This window comes from Musca domestica, unplaced genomic scaffold (genome assembly GCF_030504385.1).
Source record: "Musca domestica strain aabys unplaced genomic scaffold, Musca_domestica.polishedcontigs.V.1.1 6, whole genome shotgun sequence".
In the NCBI taxonomy this organism is placed as follows: domain Eukaryota; kingdom Metazoa; phylum Arthropoda; class Insecta; order Diptera; family Muscidae; genus Musca; species Musca domestica.
The window spans coordinates 22,277,905-22,299,801 of NW_026712363.1; the positions used below are offsets into that span (position 1 = coordinate 22,277,905).

The 21,897-nt window shown below is 35.8% G+C and overlaps 4 protein-coding genes across 4 annotated transcripts; 2 read left to right on the plus strand and 2 right to left on the minus strand.

Moving 5' to 3' along the window:
* Positions 1 to 2,031: 2,031 nt before the first annotated feature.
* Positions 2,032 to 2,874, plus strand: LOC101891821 (histidine-rich glycoprotein-like). Its single transcript, XM_005184915.4, has 2 exons — positions 2,032 to 2,371; positions 2,431 to 2,874. Exons 1-2 carry the CDS (start codon positions 2,083 to 2,085, stop codon positions 2,793 to 2,795), a joined length of 654 nt encoding a protein of 217 aa, XP_005184972.2. The 5' UTR covers positions 2,032 to 2,082; the 3' UTR covers positions 2,796 to 2,874.
* Positions 2,875 to 5,939: 3,065 nt separating this feature from the next.
* LOC101891650 (adult-specific cuticular protein ACP-22-like) lies at positions 5,940 to 6,729 on the minus strand. Its single transcript, XM_020037244.2, has 2 exons — positions 6,281 to 6,729; positions 5,940 to 6,212 (listed from the first exon to the last, which is right to left on the minus strand). The coding sequence occupies exons 1-2, from the start codon at positions 6,666 to 6,668 to the stop codon at positions 6,055 to 6,057; spliced, it is 546 nt and encodes a 181-aa protein (XP_019892803.2). The 5' UTR covers positions 6,669 to 6,729; the 3' UTR covers positions 5,940 to 6,054.
* Positions 6,730 to 13,088: 6,359 nt separating this feature from the next.
* LOC101890115 (uncharacterized) lies at positions 13,089 to 21,601 on the plus strand. The gene is made up of 6 exons (XM_059129286.1): positions 13,089 to 13,511; positions 13,578 to 13,740; positions 19,750 to 19,924; positions 20,001 to 20,055; positions 20,847 to 21,155; positions 21,255 to 21,601. Exons 1-6 carry the CDS (start codon positions 13,109 to 13,111, stop codon positions 21,482 to 21,484), a joined length of 1,335 nt encoding a protein of 444 aa, XP_058985269.1. The 5' UTR covers positions 13,089 to 13,108; the 3' UTR covers positions 21,485 to 21,601.
* LOC101891470 (adult-specific cuticular protein ACP-20) lies at positions 19,607 to 20,392 on the minus strand. The gene is made up of 2 exons (XM_005184913.4): positions 20,006 to 20,392; positions 19,607 to 19,932 (listed from the first exon to the last, which is right to left on the minus strand). The coding sequence occupies exons 1-2, from the start codon at positions 20,346 to 20,348 to the stop codon at positions 19,730 to 19,732; spliced, it is 546 nt and encodes a 181-aa protein (XP_005184970.1). The 5' UTR covers positions 20,349 to 20,392; the 3' UTR covers positions 19,607 to 19,729.
* Positions 21,602 to 21,897: the final 296 nt, after the last annotated feature.

Below are 21,897 nucleotides of genomic sequence, written 5' to 3' on the forward strand. Positions count from 1 at the left end.
TTTCGATCAAGTCGCTTCTTTACTTTTTGAACCATTTCTGCTGATATTGCGCTTTTCTTTCGTCCACTTCCTTGACGTCGGGCTACGCTACCAATATCACGGTAATGAGCGATGGTACGAGACAAAAAATATTTATTCACATTTAAATGCTGAAGTGCCCTAACGATAGCCACTTGTGGTTTTCCAGCCAAATATAAAGAAATCACACTATCACGTATTTCTGCAAATTCTCACCAAAATGCTTTTGTAAGCTTGTAAATAATATAAAGAGGTATCACAGGAATAATTTTAACAGCTGTCGGATGAGTGGCTTAGAAATGACAGCAGTCTGAAGTTGGTTGCAGTTTTTCATCTCTCCCTTTATATCATGTGATACGGCCAAAACGTGCCCTATCGAAATAATTCGTTTAGACCCTAGGCCTCTTTGACCAAATCCGTTTTAGGACATTTGGAGTCGATTCAGCCATGTCCGTCCATAGGTCTGTCTGGTTGGTGCGCAGGATAACTTTCGAAGGGAACATCCAATTTGGTCCAACATGGTACATCCTAATATTAATATCAAACTTAGTTTGAGTTCGGGCATGGGCAATATAGGTTCATTCTTCTTGGCACCTTTCCCTACAATTTCGAAATTTTCAAAGAGAATATTTTACTACACAGAAAGAGAAAGGAAATGCAAATCCTAATATTTAAACAGTGCATGGTCAGGTGCGAAAATGTACAATATCATCCGATTTATTGTATGCAAAATCATAATAAGCATTCCATGGCAATTGTATTTAATACAATAGATTACTTGCAACCTCAATAAACGTCTATCAATTTGGGGGAATTAAATATTTTTTCAAGGACTTGTATGCCGAAAATCTATGATTTTTAAAGGATTTATGGGCAAAAAATTTGAATTTTTGAAAATTCAAATAAATTTGATTTTTAAAAAAAAATATCGGTGTTTTTCTATGTTTGAATGAAATCGGATACTCCTTTCGAGAGTTATCGTATGAACCAGGCAGACAGACAGACGGGCGGATCAAATGATATATACCGTCTCTAGTTCGGCCAGGCCGAACTTTGAACACCCTCCACCATTTGAACGATTGTGGAAATTTTCAAAAGAATAAAAACCGTTAAAGATTCTGTTCAAATCATTGTTGTCATAAGTCATTATCATTTTCAAATTCGAAACTTGAAATAAACGGTGAATAATGTAGCTGAAATCGTTTAAACCCTGTACATAGGGAGGTACCGTTACATCAGAGCTATACGAAGACCTGGACTTGCATAGAAAATTTTCTGTTACAGCCTGTAACATCCATTACGAACTTCAAATAACAAATTTGAAACAATTCCGGTGAATAATGTCGCAAATATTTTTTCAAGGACTTGTATCCCGAAAATCTATGATTTTTAAAGGATTTATGGGCATAAATTTGAATTTTTGAAAATTCAAATAAATTTGAATTTTTGAAAATTCAAATATTTTGAATTTTTAAAAAAATATCGGTGTTTTTCAATGTCTTCTTTTATCTTTATATTTTACGAACAATTTCACAATATCTTATCCCTTTTTTTCAAATCCCTTCTATTGCCTAACTAGACATGGTGCAGCTATTGGAATTTAAGGTTTTAGATTCTTATATCAAATTGGTATCTTAGGTGTCTAAGGCACACTTAACAGAATACAAATACTGCAATATTTAAATTTCTGCATAATTCGATGCGGAACTAAAAAAAATAATACCGGCAACGGTAAAAATCAATTACAAACTTTTTTTCAACACCATTAAATCACATTGTCTTTGATAGCCATATAATTTAATAGGTACCTAGGTTTTTATTGCCTAAAAAATACACAAAAAATATACAATTCGAATCATTTTTATTGCCGCATTTAATCATGATTCTAAACTGCATAAAATTCATTGCAATAAACTTGCGATACTAACATGGGTTATGCAAATAAGTATAACATTTTTTTGTCCATAATACACGTAGTATAAATACTAAGTTCGATCGAAATTTGGTATCAGTTCCTTTTGGCTTTTTTAGAATTGGCAGTAAGAGATTAAAAAAAAATTGAAAATGAAATTTGCAATTATTGCCATTTTTGTGTCATTGTGTGTCGCAACGACCATGGCTCATGGTCACTACGGACATGAGGATAATTATCATCAACATCATAAGGTTCATCATGATAATCACCATAAGGATCATCATGATGATGACCATAAGGGTCATCACGAAGACCATCAGGAGGGTCATCACGATTATTATTCCCATCCCAAATATGAATACAAATATGGTGTTAAGGATTTAAAAACCGAAGACATAAAAGAACAATGGGAGGAACGTGATGGCGACAAGGTCCATGGTAATAATATTTACTATTTTTTTATTTTCTTGCCATTTTACCCTGCTATGCATTTCCAGGTGGCTATCTCTTAAAAGAAGCTGATGGCACTATACGTGTGGTTAACTATCATGCAGATGATCATACCGGTTTCCATGCTGAAGTCAAGACAATTGGTCATGCTGAACACCCCGAAGGTTATCATAAAGATGATCATCACAATGAACACCATTATGATGATGAACATCATCATGATGAACATCATTATAATGACGATGGTCATGATGAACATCATCATAATGAACATCATATTGAATATAAACATGACGATAAACATCATGTTGAATATAAACACGATGACGACGATCATAGTCAACATCACAGTGGATACGACAATAACCCTTATCATGGCTATTATGATTCATATCTTCACCCAATTCATTAGGGAGAAAATCGGAAAGATCCAATGGCAGATTTGAAAATATTAGTGTTTTTTTCTAAATTGTAATAAAATAAAGTTTAATTTTCCGATCAAATATCATTAAAAAAAATATTATTAAAATATCGTAATTTCAATGTCGAAATGACCATTAAAATTATTCTGAAATTGTAATAAAAAAAATTATATTTTTCGATTGTATTCAAATATCGGTTCTGCATACTAATGCTTCTTTAGAGCCGATCTATAGCTGGACCGCACAAAAACTATAAAATGGAGTATTTGATTTGATCTAACCTGCCAATTTTTAATATTTTTGTCAAAATTAGATTGAGTTCGAAAATGGACAACATTGGTCCACCTCACCACAAAATTTAAAATTTTCAAAAAAGTAGCGGAAAATTAATTCTAAAATTATGGGTTAGTAAGTTGATTTGTAATCAGTGACGAGAACCATTGATATTAATACCAAGTAATGTCAGATGCAAAAAATCGAAAATTCAAAAATTACGCTTCCAGCAACCTCTCCCAAAAAGCCCAACATTATTTTTTATAAATCCAGCAAGTGCCCGCTATTTCGTTAGCGAAAAGTCGACATTAAAAATTTTAGATTCGTTCCAACAGATCTGGTTTGGCCTTTTTGGTACTATACCCAATACCTCTTCACCCAACACCAAATTTAGTAAAATTTAGTACGTATATTTTAAAAAAAATCTACATCTCTCCATCCTAGACACACATCAACAGTGATCCAAAATTAGTACAATTTAGTACTGTTACAACAACAAAAACAGCTTCTTCTCTCAACTGCAGACACTAACAGTGGTATCCATATCAAATTTCAGGATTTCAGTTTTATTCTTTCATCCAATACCAAATTTAGCACTATTAAGGACTTTTCGTACAATTAATTACAAAACGATCTCCATATCTCAATCCCAGATAGCAAGAGACCTCAACATGAAATTTCGGGGTTTCAGATCTATTCCTTCATCTAATACCCAATTTATTACCACTTAGTATTTCTCAGACAATACGCATTTTTGTACTATAATTCGCATATGCGGACTATATTTGCCCTATTTAGTAGAATTATAGTAGTATATAATTGTACTATTTAGTACAATTAGTGTACGCATATACAAAACCAGTAAAGAAAGTCTTAAAGTCGGGCGGGGCCGACTTTATGATACCCTACACCACTTTGCTAATGTAGTAGAGCTCCGCATAACAATTAAAAGTTTTTATGGGAGAATTCAATCATACACGCTATGATTATAAGTAGAATTTAAAGTTCAAAGACTAAATATGCCGAAGCATTTGTATCTTTTAAATTCGGACTTGTATTGTACTTGTATTTGGTGCACAATTAATTTGGAATCGGATAAAAATATATATGGAAGCTATATCCAAATCGGAAAGGATCTCGATAAAATTTGGCAAAGATATTTCGAAGCCTTATTTGATATATTTCCCTGAATATCGTTGTTACGGAGTGCATATTACGGCTGTGGGTAACAAATATGACAAATTGGATGAACAGTATCTTTGGGAGCTATATATATATATATGAATCGATCTTCACCAAATTTGATATACTAGCTTCTAGACTCAATTCGGTCGTAAGTGCCAAATTTCATTCCAATTCCAATTTGGGCAAATATTAGACGTTTGGTACACAATAAAAGGTAAATCGGACGAAGTTATATATGAGAGATATATCCAAATCTGAACCGATCTCGATAAATTTAGCAAAGGTATTTCTGAGCTGCATTTGATATATTTCCCCAAATATTGTTGTTACAGAGGGCATATTACGGCTGCGGAAGACTAAAATAACAAATCCGATAAACATTATATATTGGAGCTATAGCTATATCTGAACCGATTTCGATCAAATTTGGTATACTTATTATCAGGCCTAATTTGGTTGTATGTGCAAAATTCCATACTATTCGGGCTGATATTACTCGTTTGGTGCACAATAAAAGTCAAATCGGACGAAGATATATATGGGAGCTATATCTAAATTTTATACCCATTATCTCCAATTTCAGTAGGGTTCGTCCTTGGGCCAAACAAATGATTTGTGAAAAATTTCGGTATTTTGAGGATTGTAGCGACATTATTCATCGTAGTTGTTTCAAATTTCGTATTTAGAGTTCGTAATGGAAACTACAGTCTGTGACAGAAAATTGTCTATGCAGGCCTAGATTTTCGTATAGGCCCAATATATCAAAACCTCCCTATATTTGTTATTTTGGTGATTTTAACGACATTATTTACCGGAGTAGTTTCAAATTTCGCATTTAGAGTTCGTAATAGGAACTAGGAACTACATAAAATGACAGAAAATTGTCTATGCAGCTCCAGGTTTTCGTATAGCCCCGATATAACTGTACCTCCCTATATTCGGTATTTTGATGATTTTAGCTACCTTATTCACCGGATTTTTTTCAAGTTTTGTATTTAAATATTGTAATGGCTTATGACAAAAGTTGCCTATGCAGGTCCACGTCTTCGTATAGACCTCAATATACCGGCTATATTCCGTATTTGTATTTTTATACACAACACCAGGATGAGGATATTATGTCTTTGTGCATTTGTTTGTAACAGGCAAAAGGAAACGTGATAAAATTTGATCGAAATCGGTTCAGATAAAGCTACAGCTCCCATATATGTTGTTCTTCCGATGTGATATTTTTGTCCTCCGCAGCCGTAACAACGATATTTGGGGAAATATACAAATACAGCACAAAAATACCTTTCCCAAATTTTATCGAGATCGGTTCAGTTTTGGATATCACTCCCATATATATCTTCGTCCGGTTTGTGTTTTATTGTGCACAAAACGTGTAATATTAGCCCGAATAGTATGGAATTTTGCACATACAACCAAATTAGGCCTGAAAATAAGTATACCAAATTTGATCGAAATCGGTTCAGATAAAGCTTTTGCTCCCATATATATTATCCATTAGATTTTTTAATTTTTATTTGTTATATAAATCTCTCCTCAATATGCAAAGGGGTGTAGGGTAGTAGACTTTCTTTACTGGTTTTCTCAATATTTTTAGTCGGTCGTGCTGTAATGCGTCCTTCTACAAAACTCTTTTTAATTTTTGGTCTAAGAAATCAATGGGTGACTAATATTTCAAAATAATTCTTTATTATATATTTACAGTGTATCACATTTCACAAAGGATTATCATTAATCTATTTTTTAAGCAATTCATCGTATTTCGTCTATCGCGGTTTACATTTACCACCCATGGTGGCTGTGACCATGCTCAACATGATGAGCTTCTTCGTGATGAGGGTGACCAACATTCTTGACCACAGCATTGAAACCATTATGTTTATCGGCATGATATTCCACAATGCGAGTGGTGCCATCGGCTTCCTTCAGAGTGTAGCCACCTAAAAAATCAAAATAAGTATCAGAATTAAACAAATCTGAAATATTTATCCCAAGAATAGTTGCTTACCCTTAACCTGATCGCCATCCCTGTGTTCCCATTGATCCTTGACATCACCGGTTTTGGGGTCCTTTACACCATATTTAAATTCATATTTAGGATGGGCATATTCATCATAGTGCTCATCATGTTGCCACTCGTGGCCATGGCCAGCATCATGGGAATCACTGGACAAGCTGTGACTCTCCTGATGACTCTCCCAGCCATGGCCGTGGCTCTCATAACCATGACCAGCAGATAAACTATGACTGTCACCACCATGTCCATGGGACCAGCCATGATAATGGGCAGGTTCATGTTTAGTCACAACCGAATAGCCCGAGTGCCCATGATGCAAATGTCCAGCAGCAGCCAAACCGGACAAAGCCAAAAATGAACCAAGAGCCAGGAATTTCATTGTTACGTTGAGTTAGAAGAAGTTATGTTTTTGGTTTGATGAAGACCACAGAACTGATAACATATTCCAGTTGGATGCATGGCTTATATAGCACAGCACACTCCCGACCAAATTAATTCAATAGGTTTTTTTAATTTGTTAATTTTTTAATGTGTGGCGGTTTTTTGGTTTCTTTTTTTTTCCTACTGCATTTTAGAAGTGTAACAAACATTCCTTTCATATTTAAGGTTATTGAGTACTTAACTCCAAAAAAGTACTAAACCGGCAATCAACACATTTCGTGGAGTAGCAGCTAGTTGGTTGGCTAGCTAGCCACGGTATTGTTATTGTTGTTGCTCTGATGACTACGTCATAACATTTTTGCAAGAATCATTCATTCGTTTAGTTGTTCGCCGGCTGATTGGTTGGTTGGTTGCCTGCAATTCATTTGAATTCAATTCAATTCAACTCCATTCAAATCTATTTTTGGGCGTTAAAGTAATAGCTAATTGTGTGGCGTTATTGCTAATTTCGTGGTAAAATTGTTTTGCCATACTAACATGTGTTTAATTAACAATTTAAACAATTAACATCAAAGGGTAGTATTTTCTTTGAAATAACCACAAAATTATGCGTTGACAATAACTGTTTACGCCAAATAGTTTTTAAATAGCTGTCAGGGCGAAATGGGTCATTGTTATAACTTATAGTTGGATTAATATGCAAACTAATTGCTAGTGTTAAGAAATATGTGCATGAATTGCTATTAGATGCATTTATTTTGCACTTTAATTGCAAATCCAATATGCGATTTCTATGATTTTCAGTATGCCCTTTCTGATATGCTCCCGATATCATCTATATTCGGAATATCAAAAAAGTTCCTGTTATTAATTTAAAAATTTAAATAGTTATTAAGGTTTCCTAACACAAATACAATTTTTATTTCAAAATTCCGCATATATGTTTCAAAAGTATGGATTTGGAACGGTTTTGCCGACAGATGTATTTTTAAATATATTTTGACTTATGTTATGAGTATTCAAATTTTTGAACTTCTTTGGAGTAGGTGCCGAAAGAATATGCCAATATTGTCCATTTAGCATCGGACATAGGTAAATATGATATTTCAGATTTGGACTATATTGGTTACTTCTTGCACTTTATATGAGATATGTGGTAGTTTTCAAAAAATGCTAAAATGTGCAAATAGTCGGCGAAAGTTTTCCATTTTTATAATTCATCTATTACAGATAAAACAAGTAAAGAAAGTCTTAAGTCGGCGGGGCCACCTTTTTGATACCCTACACCACTTTGCTAATTTAGTAGAGCTGCGCATAACAATTAAAAGTATTTATGGGAGAATTCAATCATACACCCTATGATTATAATTATAAATTAAAGTTCAAAGGACTAAATATGCGGAAGCATTTGTATCTTTTAAATTCGGACTTGTATTGCCCATTTGGTGCAAAATTATTTTGAAATCAGATAAAGATATATATGAGAGCTATATCCAAATCTGAACAGATCTCGATAAAATTTAGCAAGTGTATTTCTGAGCTGTATCTGATAAATTTCCCCAAATATTGTTGTTACAGAGTGCATATTACGGCTGCGGAGGACAAAAATAAAAAATCGGATGAACAATATATATGGGAGCTATAGTGTATTTCTGAGCTGTATCTGATAAATTTCCCCAAATATTGTTGTTACAGAGTGCATATTACGGCTGCGGAGGACAAAAATAAAAAATCGGATGAACAATATATATGGGAGCTATAGCTATATCTGAACCGATTTCGATTACTTATTTTCAGACCTAATTTGGTTGTATGTGCAAAATTCCATACTATTCGGGCTGATATTACACGTTTGGTGCACAATAAAAAGCAAATCGGACGAAGATATATATGGGATCTAAATTTTTACCGATTATCTCCAATTCCAATAGGGTTCGTCCTTGGGCCAAACAAATGATTTGTGCAAAATTTCATCTGGATCGGGAAATAAATGCGAACTGCACTTTGTTTACAAAAATACATGGACAGACGGACGGACTTGCATAAATCGACTCAGAATGTTATTCTATGCAGATCATCAAAAGGAACTATGTGTCTATCTCGTTTCCTTTTGCCTGTTACAAACAAGTGCACAAAGACATAATACCCTGACCACCTTGTGGTCATATTATTTACACCCTACAACACTATGTGTTGGGGGTATTATAAGTTTGATTGGGTCAAAAATTAAGTAACACCTCGAAATATTGGTTTCCCACATAGGAAAGTATTCATGGATCTTCCTATCTCGCCGAGCTCAGTCGATCTAGTTATGTATGTCCGTCTGTACAGGTTAATTTGTAATCACTCTACAGGTCGCAATCATGGCCCGATCCTCACAAAATTAAGAATGTAGGTGGGGTTAAGGTCAGAATAGAACCCTATTTCTTTTGGAGATGATCGCATAATATTTAGGGGTCGAAATGAACTAAAAATTGAAAAAAATCCTGATTTTGCAGTTGCTCTACAGGTCGCAATTATAGACCAATCGACGCGGAATTTCGCATGTAGCCAGAGTTTAGGGCGGGGAAGAAGCCTACCAAATTGGGTGGTCATCGGATAATATTTAGCGGGTAAAATAGACCATATCTTTTGTGTTGAAAAAATTCAAAATTTTTCATTAAACCGCGAATATTTTAAATCCCGGCGAAATCACAAAGTCATGACAAGGTTACTTCTGACCTTTACATTGATGTTAACATCCAACAAATCGGATGTATAGCAAAATATGTGCGATATATATGTCTATCAAAGAGGATATGCTTGAAAGATCTCTTATATGTCGAGAACGGCTGAACTGATTTCGACAGTTCTCATTAATTCAGAATGGCCTCTTGGCGGGAAAGAAAAAACTTCTAAAAAATCGCATAAAAATATCTCTCTAAAGATGAAAATATTGATTTTGTAACATTTTCTCATATTTTTTCAATTTTGTTATATTTTTGGCATATTTTCATTGTGAATTAAACATTTGGTTATATTTCTACAGCTAACAAAACTAGTAGTTAGGATATCAGGATATCATATACAGATCGCACTTATGGCCCGATCCTTACGAAATTTTGCTTGGGGATAAGATGAGGGTCAGAATCTTTTTGGAGATGATCGCCATATATTTAGGGGTTGAAATGGACCAAAAACTGCAAAATTGTCAGCAGGTCGTAATTATCGCCCGATCCTCTCGCACATTTGAATGGGGGTTACCGCACAGCAGTTTCGGATGGCCATCCAAAAATATTCAATGTGTGAAATAGTTTGCCAACTTTTGCAGACAAAATACGAAAATATCCATTCCAGTGTCTTTTTGGAGAATTCACAAACACAGGAAAGACGCACTTCTGACTATTTCGTTAAGGCTGATTTCGTTGAAGAACATAGTCAAATGTCTGTATCTCATATAGATGCGTTTTAGTCAAAAACCAATAATAGATGTTAATCTTTTGCCACTTCTGAGAGATTATGGGTCTTTGGGAAATATTGGTTCCAGATCTAGGAAGACCATTTACGTGCAACATCTACCTATAAATTGGAAATGAGCAAATTAGTTCAAGTTTCTATTATTCGAATATTAGAGAACGAAGCCTGATGGTTTTCTTTTATTATTTGTCTCAATATGTTGTGGAATTCTTTCGAGTATCTGGCCCATATAAACTGTATCATTTATTATAGTGTTATAGGGTATTCAACGGTCGGCCCCGCTCGACTGTAGCCTTTGCTTACTTGTTTTAAATATATTTTAACTTCTGTTATGATTATTCAAATTTTTGAACCTCTATGGAGTAGGTTCCGAAGGAATGAGCCAATATTGTCCATTTAGCATCGGACATAGGTAAATATGATATTTCAGGCTTGGACTATATTGGCTATTTCTTGCACTTTATATGAGATATGTGATAGTTTTCAAAAAATGTTAAAATGTGCAAATAGTCGGCGGAAATATTCCATTTTCATACTTCATCTAATACAGATAAAAATATTGGTATGGGCAAAATTACAAGAAAATCGAACATTATGCGAAACAATAAATTCCACATTCTGGTTGAGAGAAATATTTATATATAGCAAGTTGTAAAGAATCGCAGAATTGTTTCGCAATTTATGACAGTTATAAGTTGTCAGATGTATATCATCTTCACAACAGATCTTGTGTTAGAAATAATATATGTATGTGGGAAATTTGAGTAGATGGATGGATGCATTTGGATTATTTTTTCGTTTTCTTCTTTGAGCGTTTTGTTTTTAAAAATCTTGAACCCTATGTTGGGAGGTACCAGAAAAAATGGTCCGATCTCTACCATCTCTATAACAAATCTTGTGTTGATGAAAATATTGAGAAGCTCCAAATCTGAATAGAATCGGATGTTAATTTTGCGTTTTACGAGCTTCATGGATCCTTAAAATTTTGACCCTTTGTGGGGAAGGTACCAGAAGGAGTGGACCGATGTATTCCATCTTGGTACCGGACCTTGGGTTACTAAAATTATTGGGATATGTGAAATTTGAAGTCAATCGGTCTCTCACATCATACAAGTCTGAATAGAATCGGATGTTAATTTTGCGTTTAATGAGCTTCATGGATATTCAAAATGTTGACCCTTTGTGGCGGAGGTGGACCGGTATATCCCATCTTCACACCAGATCTTGAGTTAGTAATATGTGTAATATGAAGAGAATCGGATGTTTATTTCGGATTCTTTGCTCGTTTTGATTATTGAAAACTTAGGTCCTTTGTTTGGGAGGTACCAGAACGAATGATCCGTTCTTTACCATATTTATAAAAGATCTTGCGTTTATGAAAATATTGAGATGTGCCAAGTCTGAATGGAATCGGATGTTAATTTAGTGTTTTAAGAGCTTGATGGATATTCAAAATTTCGGCCTTTGTGGGGGGAGGTACTTGATGTAGTGGACCGATATTATCCATTTTTTCACTTGACCTAGAACTGACGTAAATATCAGGATTTGCAAAGTTGGAACAAAGTCGGATTATCGATTCTCTTTCTGTGCAGAAAAAAAATATATATTTTTTGAAAATCTCGATCATTTGTGTTGGAGGTACCAGAAGGAGTGGACCGATATTGCCCATCTATGAACTCGATCTAAGTTTGACAAAAATATTACGTTATACCAAGTTTGGACCAAATCGGATACTCCCTTCGAAAGTTATCGTGCGCACCAGCCAGACGGACGGACGGACATCGCTAGATCGACTCCAAATGTTCTGAAACGGATTTGGTCCAAAGAGACCTAGGGTCTAAAACCGTTATTTCGACTAGGCACGTTTAGACCGTATAAAATGATATATACCCCCTGTAGCCATATGGATGAGGGTATAAAAATTCTTGTAATATTAAAATTTGATATGTTAAGACAATATTTTCGTCGCTAAAGTAAAAAATTATTATATTCAGGATTTTGATTTTTGGCATGGCTTGTCACTGTGTATTGGTCTATAATTGCGACCTGTTGAGGGACTGCATACGGGGTTTTCAGGTTTTTGGTCCATTTCATCCCCTAAGTATTTTGCGCACATCACCACAAATAGACTTCTATTCTGATCCTAACCCCACCTGTATTCAAAATTTCGTGAAGATCGAACCATAATTGCGACCTGTAGCCGGATTACAAACTAACATGCACAGACACACCCAGCTCGGCGATAAAATCGTGAGTCTATGACCAATATTTCGAGGTGTCATAAACTTTTTGGCCCAATCTTACAATACCCCCAGCACATAGTCTTCTAGGGCGTAATTAGCAGGAAACGTAGTCAGTTTTTTGAAAATGGTAATGCTAACTTTAAAATCGAAGGACAATTTTGGGACCAATAGGCGTATTATAAGTCCCACACAAAGAGCCTTTCTTTGCTCCGTTTTGTAAATCTACTGATATATTCTACGTAATTCACCTTGTTCAAGAAAAGAAAGTGCTTGCAGAACAAGGGTTTATTTCCAAAAAATTAAGAATTAAAATATGAAATCTACATTGATGGATTCTGAATTATCAATAACTTCCCGCACTAAAAGTTTTAATTTTGGCACTTCAGTTAGTAAGAATAAAAATTAAAGCCAGCCAGCTGCAAGACAGCCCCAATCGACCATCCAGCTAGCCGGTAAGTAAATGAATGAATAATGCTTGCAGTTATTGGCGTACGCTGTCAGAGTAGCAACAATAACAACATAATGGCAAATAGTTTTCAAATTTTACTGCATGTAGTTTAGTACTGAATAACCTTAAATATGAAAGGAATGTTATATTTCTAAATCCAAAACCAAAAAGAAATAAAAAATAACTACAATAAAAATCATAAGTATAAATACCATATGCTTAACTGGAAAACAGTATTATTCAAGTGATTCGCTTCAAGACACAAACTAAAGCAAAAAAAAAAACGCAACAATGAAATTACTCAGCATAGGATCATTTTTGGCTCTGTCCGGTTTGGCTGCTGCAGGACACTTGCATCATGGTGTTAGTAGTTATTCGGTAGAAACTAAACATGAACCTGCCCATCACCACGACTGGTCGCATGGATATGGTGGTGACAGTCATAGTTTATCTGCTGGTCATGGTCATGAGAGTTATGGTCACGAGAGCCATGGTCATGGCTGGGAGAGTCATCAGGAAAGTCACAGCTTGTCCAGTGATTCTCATGATGCTGGCCACGGCCACGAATGGCAGCATGATGAGCATTATGATGAATATGCCCATCCTAAATACGAATTTAAATATGGTGTAAAGGACCCCAAGACCGGTGATGTCAAGGATCAATGGGAACACAGGGATGGCGATCAGGTTAAGGGTAAGTACTTGTCCTTGAAGGAAATATTAAAATTTTGAAAATTGTAATCTTATTTTAATGTTTTAGGTGGCTACACTTTGAAGGAAGCTGATGGCACCACTCGCATTGTAGAATATCATGCCGATAAACATAATGGCTTCAATGCCGTGGTCAAGAATGTTGGCCACCCTCATCACGAAGAAATTCAGCATCATGAAAGTGGTGGTCACACTAGCCATGGCCATGGCTGGTAAATTAAAAATACTATTTTTGACAGGGAGTATATTTTTTAAGAAACGATTTGTAAAAAACGGGTTCCTGTTAGTCTATCCTTTAATCCTTTAATGTATATTCCAATAAAAAATAACAATTCTAAAAACTTGTAACAAAAACCTTTTATTCATAGCTTCTACCATGACTTTTTCTACAATCCTTCGAAATATTCGCAGACGGTATGGTATATACTCCTGATTACCAAAAACAAATCCAAATTGATTCAAAGATGTCCGTCCCCATATAATTATCCAAAGCCATATGGGGGTATGTATCATTTGATACGGCCAAAAAGTGCCTCATTAAAATAACGGTTTTAGACCTTAGGTCTTTTTGGGCCAAATCCTTTTCAGGACATTTGGAGCCGATATGGGGCTGTCAGTCTGTCTCTCTGGCTAGCTGTTTCGCACGACAACTGTCAAAGGTACTATCCGACTCGGTCCAAACTTCGTACATCGTAATATGATTGTCAAATTTATATCGAGTTCGGAGATGGGCAATATCGGTCTACTCCTTCTGGTACCTTCCCCACAAATGTCAACATTTCCACAGGAAATAATTTATGTTTAAGAACAAAAAACGATCATCCAATTTCGTGAAATCATTTGCAATTCCTAATATTTTTATCAATTCCAGGTCAGGCTATCGGCCCACTTTATCTAGTACCTCCCCAAAAAGGTCAAAATTTTGAATAATTATAATTCTTATAAAATATGAACTATTATTTCGATGTTCTTCTAATATGGCACATCTCAACATTTCTATGAGCACAAGATCTTGATAGAAGTAAATTCTACTTTTGGTACCTCTCACACAAAAGGGTAAAAATTATGAATAACGATGGAGCTATACATCAGATCTGGTGAGAATACGATATATATTGGACCTTCTGGTAACATTTTCCAAAAATGATCACATATCTATAGATATAGTCAATATTCGGCAGGTTGCAATATGTATATCAGGCTTAGATCTGACACGAAATGTACAATATTGGGTCACTCCTTCGGTTTTTTTCCTCCATGTAAACTTTTAAATCACCTTATATTTTTAATTTTATCAATTTTGAAAAAATTTAATTTTGTAGTACAGAGTCATTCAAAATTTTTACCCTTTTATGGGTAGTTATGATTTGTGTCAAACTTTTCAGCGGAATTGTTTAAAATTTGGTATTTGAAGTTCATAATGGGTGCCCAATGACAGAAATTTGCCTGTACAGATCCACGTCTTCGCATAGGGTCATATAAAGTTAACAACTGATTTTCAGAATTTTAAGCGGTATTTTTCAACGTTTTTTTTTTTTAATGGTGGAGGGTATTAAACGATTGGCCGGCCAATTCTTGACATATTTCTCGTAGACCTAATAAAGTCCTATCGCTCATTTGTCAATAGAGTATCACACATCACATCAAAAAAGTCTGCTGCGAGAAGAAACCCCATTTCAAGTTATCAATTTTTGGTTTTGTTGATTCATGTCAAACTCTAAGAAAACAAATCTCTACAGTTCTACTGATACCAACATGAAAACTGTATAGAAATTGCGAATTCAACTAAACGAATTTGTTGAGTTATATCACTCTTTGAGTTAATAAGCTATATATTTGTGACGAGTATACATAAAAATAAATGTCGATTTAAATACGGACAATAGAAAGAATTACGTCCATCTGTTGTAATCAACATAAAGCTTAAAACTTTTAAGATAGGTGAACTGTTTGGAATTGAAAATGGACTATATGGGTCCACATTTATGTACATCCCCTTCTAATGGTATTTCTAGTTTTGATTCAAATTTACAAACAAATCAACTTTAAATTTTAGAATGAGTTTAGATTTGTTCGAATTAGTCAAATTTGACACGAATTATAGCCTTCAGACGGTCAATGAAACCGTCACACGTTGCCCGAATGTTGCCCTACGGTATTTTGGCCCATTCCCGGCGACGCGCTTGCTTGAGGTTATCGACCTCTTGGTATTTATACCCTACACAACAAGGTGGTCAGGGTATTATGTCTTTGTGCATTTGTTTGTAACAGGCAAAAGGAAACGAGATAGACCCATAGTTCCTTTTGATGATCTGCATAGAATAACATTCTGAGTCGATTTATGCATGTCCGTCCGTCTGTCCATGTATTTTTGTAAACAAAGTACAGGTCGCATTTATTGCCCGATCCAGATGAAATTTTTCACAGATCATTTGTTCGGCCCAAGGACCCTATTGAAAATGGAGATAATCGGTCAAAATTTAGATATAGCTCCCATATATACCTTCGTCCGATTTGCCTTTTATTGTGCACCAAACGTGTAATATCAATCTGAATAGTATGGAATTTTGCACAAATCATTTGTTTGGCCCAAGGACGAACCCTATTGAAATTGGAGATAATCGGTCAAAATTTAGATATAGCTCCCATATATATCTTTGTCCGATTTGCCTTTTATTGTGCACCAAACGTGTAATATCAGCCCGAATAGTATGGAATTTAGCACGTACGATCAGATTGGACCTCAAAATAAGTATGCCAAATTTCATCGAAATCGCTTCAGATGTAGCTATAGCTCCCATATATATTGTTCATTCGATTTGTTATTTTTGTCCTCCGCAGCCGTAATATGTACTCTGTAACAACAATATTTGGTGAAATTTATCAAATACAGCTCTGAAATACATTTGCTAAATTTTATCGAGATCGGTTCAGATTTGGATATAGCTCCCACATATAACTTCGTCCGATTTACATTGGATTGTGCACCAAACGTCTAACATTTGCCCAAATTGGATGATTTGGCACTTACGACCGAATTGAGTCTAGAAGCTAGTATGTCAAATTTAGTGAAGATCGGTTCAGATATAGCTATAGCTCCCATATATACTGTTCATCCGATTTGTCATATTTGTTACCTACAGCCGTAATATGCACTCCGTAACAACGATATTCAGTGAAATATATATCAAATACAGCTCAGAAATATCTTTGCCAAATTTTATCGAGATTGGTTCCAATTTGGATATAGCTCCCATATATATTTTTATACGATTTCAGATTAATTGTGCACCAAATGGGCAATACAACTCCGAATTTAAAAGATACAATTGCTTCGGCATATTTAGTTCTTTGAACTTTAAATTATAATTATAATCATAGCGTGTATGATTGAATTCTCCCATAAAAACTTTTAATTGTTACGCGCAGCTCAACTAAATTAGCAAAGTGGTGTAGGGTATCATAAAGTCGGCCCCGCCCGACTTTAAGACTTTCTTTACTGGTTTTTAGTTCCAACGTTGCTTTCCAAAACACTCTAGACACAGTAGTCCAACAATTTGGTATCCGGGGATTTTGCTGGCCATTGTGCGCTGGAAATGAAGCGAGGAACCTCATTTTGTAACCATTCTTGGGTGGCGCGTGCTGAGTGCGATGATGCTGAGGCCTGTTGGCATGTCCAAGATCTGCGGCCAAATCGTTTGCGTGCCGAAAGCTTTAATACACCCTCCATAATATTTTCGCGATAATAATCGGCATTTATTCTGATTAATACGAGCGGAAAGCGACCATCGGCTGTTATGTCGACCCACACCATCACCATGGCCAGCGCTTGAGGTCTGGTTGCCAACCGAAGGTGCACATTTTCAGCTGACATTTTTATACCCTCCATCATACTATGGAGTGTATATTCATTTTGTCATTCCGTTTGTAACTGATCGAAATAATGATCTTAGGCCCAACAAAGTATATATATATATATTCTTGATCAGCGTAAAATTCTTAGATGATTTAGCCATGTCTGTCCGACGCTATCTTCCGAACGAATTGAGATAGAAGTCTAAAATTTTGCACACACGTTTATTTTGCCAGTAGGCAATGGGTCATTTAGGTCCACGTTTTCATATAGCCCCCATATAAAGATACCTCCAGATATTCGGTATTTTGTTGATTTTAGCGACATTATTCACCGGAATTGTTTAAAATTTGACATTTGAAGTTCGAAATAAATACTACAGCCTGACGCAGAAAATTGTCTGTGCAAGTACACGTCTTCGTATAGCCCCATATAACGGTACCTCCCTATATTCGGTATTTTGTTAATTTTAGCGACATTATTCACAGGAATTGTTTCAAATTTGGTGTTTGAAGTTCGAAATGGATTCTACAGCCTAAGGCAGAAAATTGTATATGCAGGTCCACGTCTTCGTACACCCCCATATAACGGTACCTCCCAATATTCGCTATTTTGATTATTTTAGCGTAGTCAAAGTTCGGCCCGGCCGAACTTACTGCTTTTTAACTTGTTGGCAAGAAAACATGATCATTTTGTTTGTTTATAAACTGCTGGATAACGAATGTTTTTTCATCGGAGAAAACTAAATTCGGCAGTTCACCACTTTCGGCCAAGCGAGCAACTCTATAGCTCTATTGAGTCTATTTTCTTTCTGTTGCAGTGTAAGTTGCACCTTTTGGAATTCCAATGGCTTAACCCTAAGCTCATTTTTCAAAAATTGCCTAATAGAATATTGCGATATGTTCAGCTCACGAACCATTTTTAGGCCACTGCGACGCGGGTTTCGATCAAGTCGCTTCCTTACTTTTCGAATCATTTCTGCTGATGTTGCTGTTTTCTTCCGTCCACTTCCTTGACGTCGGGCTACGCTACCAGTATCGCGGTAACGAGCGATAGTACGAGACACAAAAGATCTATTCACATTGAAATGCTGAAGTGCTCTAACGATAGCCAATTGTGGTTTTCCAGCCAAATATAAAGAAATCAGGCTTGAATTCCATCACGAATAACTTTTTTTCTGGAAAATTCTCACCTAAATGCTTTTGTACGTTTGTAAACAATAAAATGTACTGTCACTGGAATAATTTTAACAGCTGTCGGACGAGTGGCTTAGAAATGACAGGAGTCTGAATTTGATTGTAGGTTTTTCATCTCACCCTGTACAGCCTATGACTAAAATGTTTGCAGGTCCACGTCTTCGTATAGCCCCCATATAACAATTTTCATTTAAGTGGTATTTTTCGACGGATTTTTTTCAAGATCCTTCAAAATAGTTTAGGGTATTAAAAATTTGACCCGGCCGAATATAACTGCTTTTTCACTTGTTAAAATTTTGGTTCTCAGTGCTCAGTGCTATAAAAAGTTCGGTTCAGACCAAGTTGCGTTGCTTTTAATAGTTTTTATAATCTTCTTGATTTTTACCCCTAAAGGGGATTCAGAAGGGTAGGAGTGTGCTGATACTCTCCATCTTCGAACCCGATCTAGGTTTGACAGGCAGCTTAGGATGTGCAAAGTTTGGATAAAACCACTTAATCCCTTTAGAAGTCATCAGAGAGACATGATATTTACCATCTGTGACCATATGGCTGAGTTTATAACAATCCGAATGGAATAAAGGACGTACTCAGGCTAAGAGGGCTACTTTTCTAGCACTTTTAAAAGAAAAGCTTTGGTTCCGAGCTCCTCTTCGAAATAGCTACTTTTCTTTCCAAAACGGCTGAAAAGTAGCCATTTGGGAGAGGTTCTCGGGCCGGAACCTTTTCCTTCAAAAATGGCAGAAAAATAGCCATTTCGGAGAGGAGCCCGGGTCCAAACCTGAACACGTTTCTGCCTTTAGCGACAAAACATTTCGAAAAATAAATTTGATTTCGGATTTTTACAGCCTCAGCCATACGACTTCTGAGGGTGTATATCATGTCTCTCTAATAATTTCTCTCTCTCTCTCTCTCTCTCTCTCTCTCTCTCTCTCTCTCTACCTTTCTATCTACTTTGGTACTTAATTTCTGTGTACATCCCCGGCTAAAGGCGTTGAAATGAAAATCAAGATATAAATTGTACTGGAGGGGTATATATTTTTTCAGGAAAAATAATGTCTAATCTAGTTATTAACATAATGGATATTCGGAGTCTGTTTTATTTGGTGCCAAGGATATTAATGGGAAAATTGAATGTCTAAGGTATCCAATTTGTTAATGAAGCTTCACAGAAGCATAACTGGTGGCGTGGCCATGACCATGACCGCCATAACTGCCTTCAAAACCGCCATAATAGACCTTATGGTGAACTACAGGGTGTCCAATTTGCTTGACAATGGCATTGAAACCGTTATGCTTATCGGCATGATATTCCACAATGCGGGTGGTGCCGTCGGCCTCTTTCAGAGAGTAGCTGCCTAAAATTAAAAGAAAAAATAAAAATATTTTATTTTTAAAATTTTTTGCAATTTTCTTTTCCATGCAGCTTACCCTTGACTTTGTCGCCATCCCGCTGTTCCCATTGATCCTTGATGTCACCGGTTTTTAAATCCTTAACACCATATTTGAATTCATATTTAGGATGTGAGTAGTAGTCATGATGATCCCCACCACCATGGCCACCTGACCAGCCATGACTTTCCGATGCACCGCCATAGCCGCCAGCGGAATAATCATAACTATCCCCGCCACCGCCATAACTACCTGACCAGCCGTGATGATATGTTGGCTCATGCTTTGTTATTATTGCATAGCTGCTGGCACCATGGCCGGCATATCCTGCTGCACTCAAACTGCAAATGGCCAAAAATGTTAAAACGGCTAAGGATTTCATTGCGAATTTCAATTCCGTTCGATTTGATTGCAAACAAAGAACTGATGTTATCGGTTCTGCAGCCATGAGGTATTTATATAATAACGTTGAATTCTTTGTTATTTGTTGGCCGTTCTATTTTTTTAATAACTTTTTTTAATTATTGATTTTTTTTTTGGTAGCTTTGATTTGGTGGCGAACCAGCTATTCATTCATGACCACCATTCATAATGGAATATTCTCATGCTAGCATTTGAAAGGTAAAATTACAAGCAAAAAATGAATAAATGAAGAACGGTAAAACAACAAAAACGAAGGAATTTAATTAATTAGCAAAAACAAAATAATCTGAAAGAACGAATTTTGAATTTAGTGAATATTCAAAACAAGCGGTATTGTAATTTGATTTTACTATAAATAGCTGCAATGAGCCAAGTAATTGGCATCAGTTCCTTAATTACCCTTAAACGTTCCTCATAGAACGAACCTCAAATTTGTTGTCTGAGTTTTAATCGCAAAAAATGAAATTCCTAACCATTGGATCCTTTTTGGCCCTGTCCGGTTTGGCTGCAGCCAGTCATTTGCATCATGGTGCCGCAAGCAGTTATGCCACCGTTGTCAAGCATGATGACAGCTATGGCCATGGATATGGTGCCGAGGGCGGTTACGGTTCTTCGGGATATGGTGATGCTGGTTATGGCCATGGCGGTTGGGATCATCATGACTATTATTCGCATCCCAAATATGAATTTAAATATGGAGTCAAGGATTTGAAAACCGGTGACATCAAGGATCAATGGGAACACCGAGATGGTGATCATGTTAAAGGTAAGGAATATTTTTTAAAAAAACATAATAATTATATTTAATATTATTAAATTGTATTTAATTTATTATTAATTAAATAAAAAAATATTATTTTCTTAGGCAGCTACACCTTAAAGGAATCGGACGGCACCACCCGTGTGGTAGACTATCATGCCGATGGCCATCACGGTTTCAATGCTGTGGTCAAGAAATTGGGTCATGCCCATCATCCCGAAACCTATCATCATCATGGCGGCTATGGCGATCAAGGAGGCTATGGTGATCATGGTTATAGTCATGGCTATGACCACGGCCATGCCACCAGTTATGCCAAGGTATACTTGCACTAATGTAACCCCAGTGGATTTTTGGACCAAAAAAAAATATATATTGACGATATAGGCCTTTGGCTATGTTCCTTCATGCTCCCTGTTAAATGTGATACCCTACCAATATATAGCTCATACAAAAATATTTTAGAAAAAATAAAATCAATGCAAATTTTCACAAATGAATTTTTTGGGCGTGTTTTTTATATTTGGCTTGAAAATTGATTTTGGAGGTTAGGACCTCAGACAATTTTTTTAAGGCTGGGAGAGACGATCTTTCTACACACCCCATAGGAAAACTTACATATTTCGCAAGATTGTTTTTTAGAGCAGTTAAACTACTCACTGAGAACCAGATATATTAAATTACAGATAATTTCGTTGGACATGGGACCGAAATCGACAAAATACCGAAAATAAGGGTCCAGCGTTCT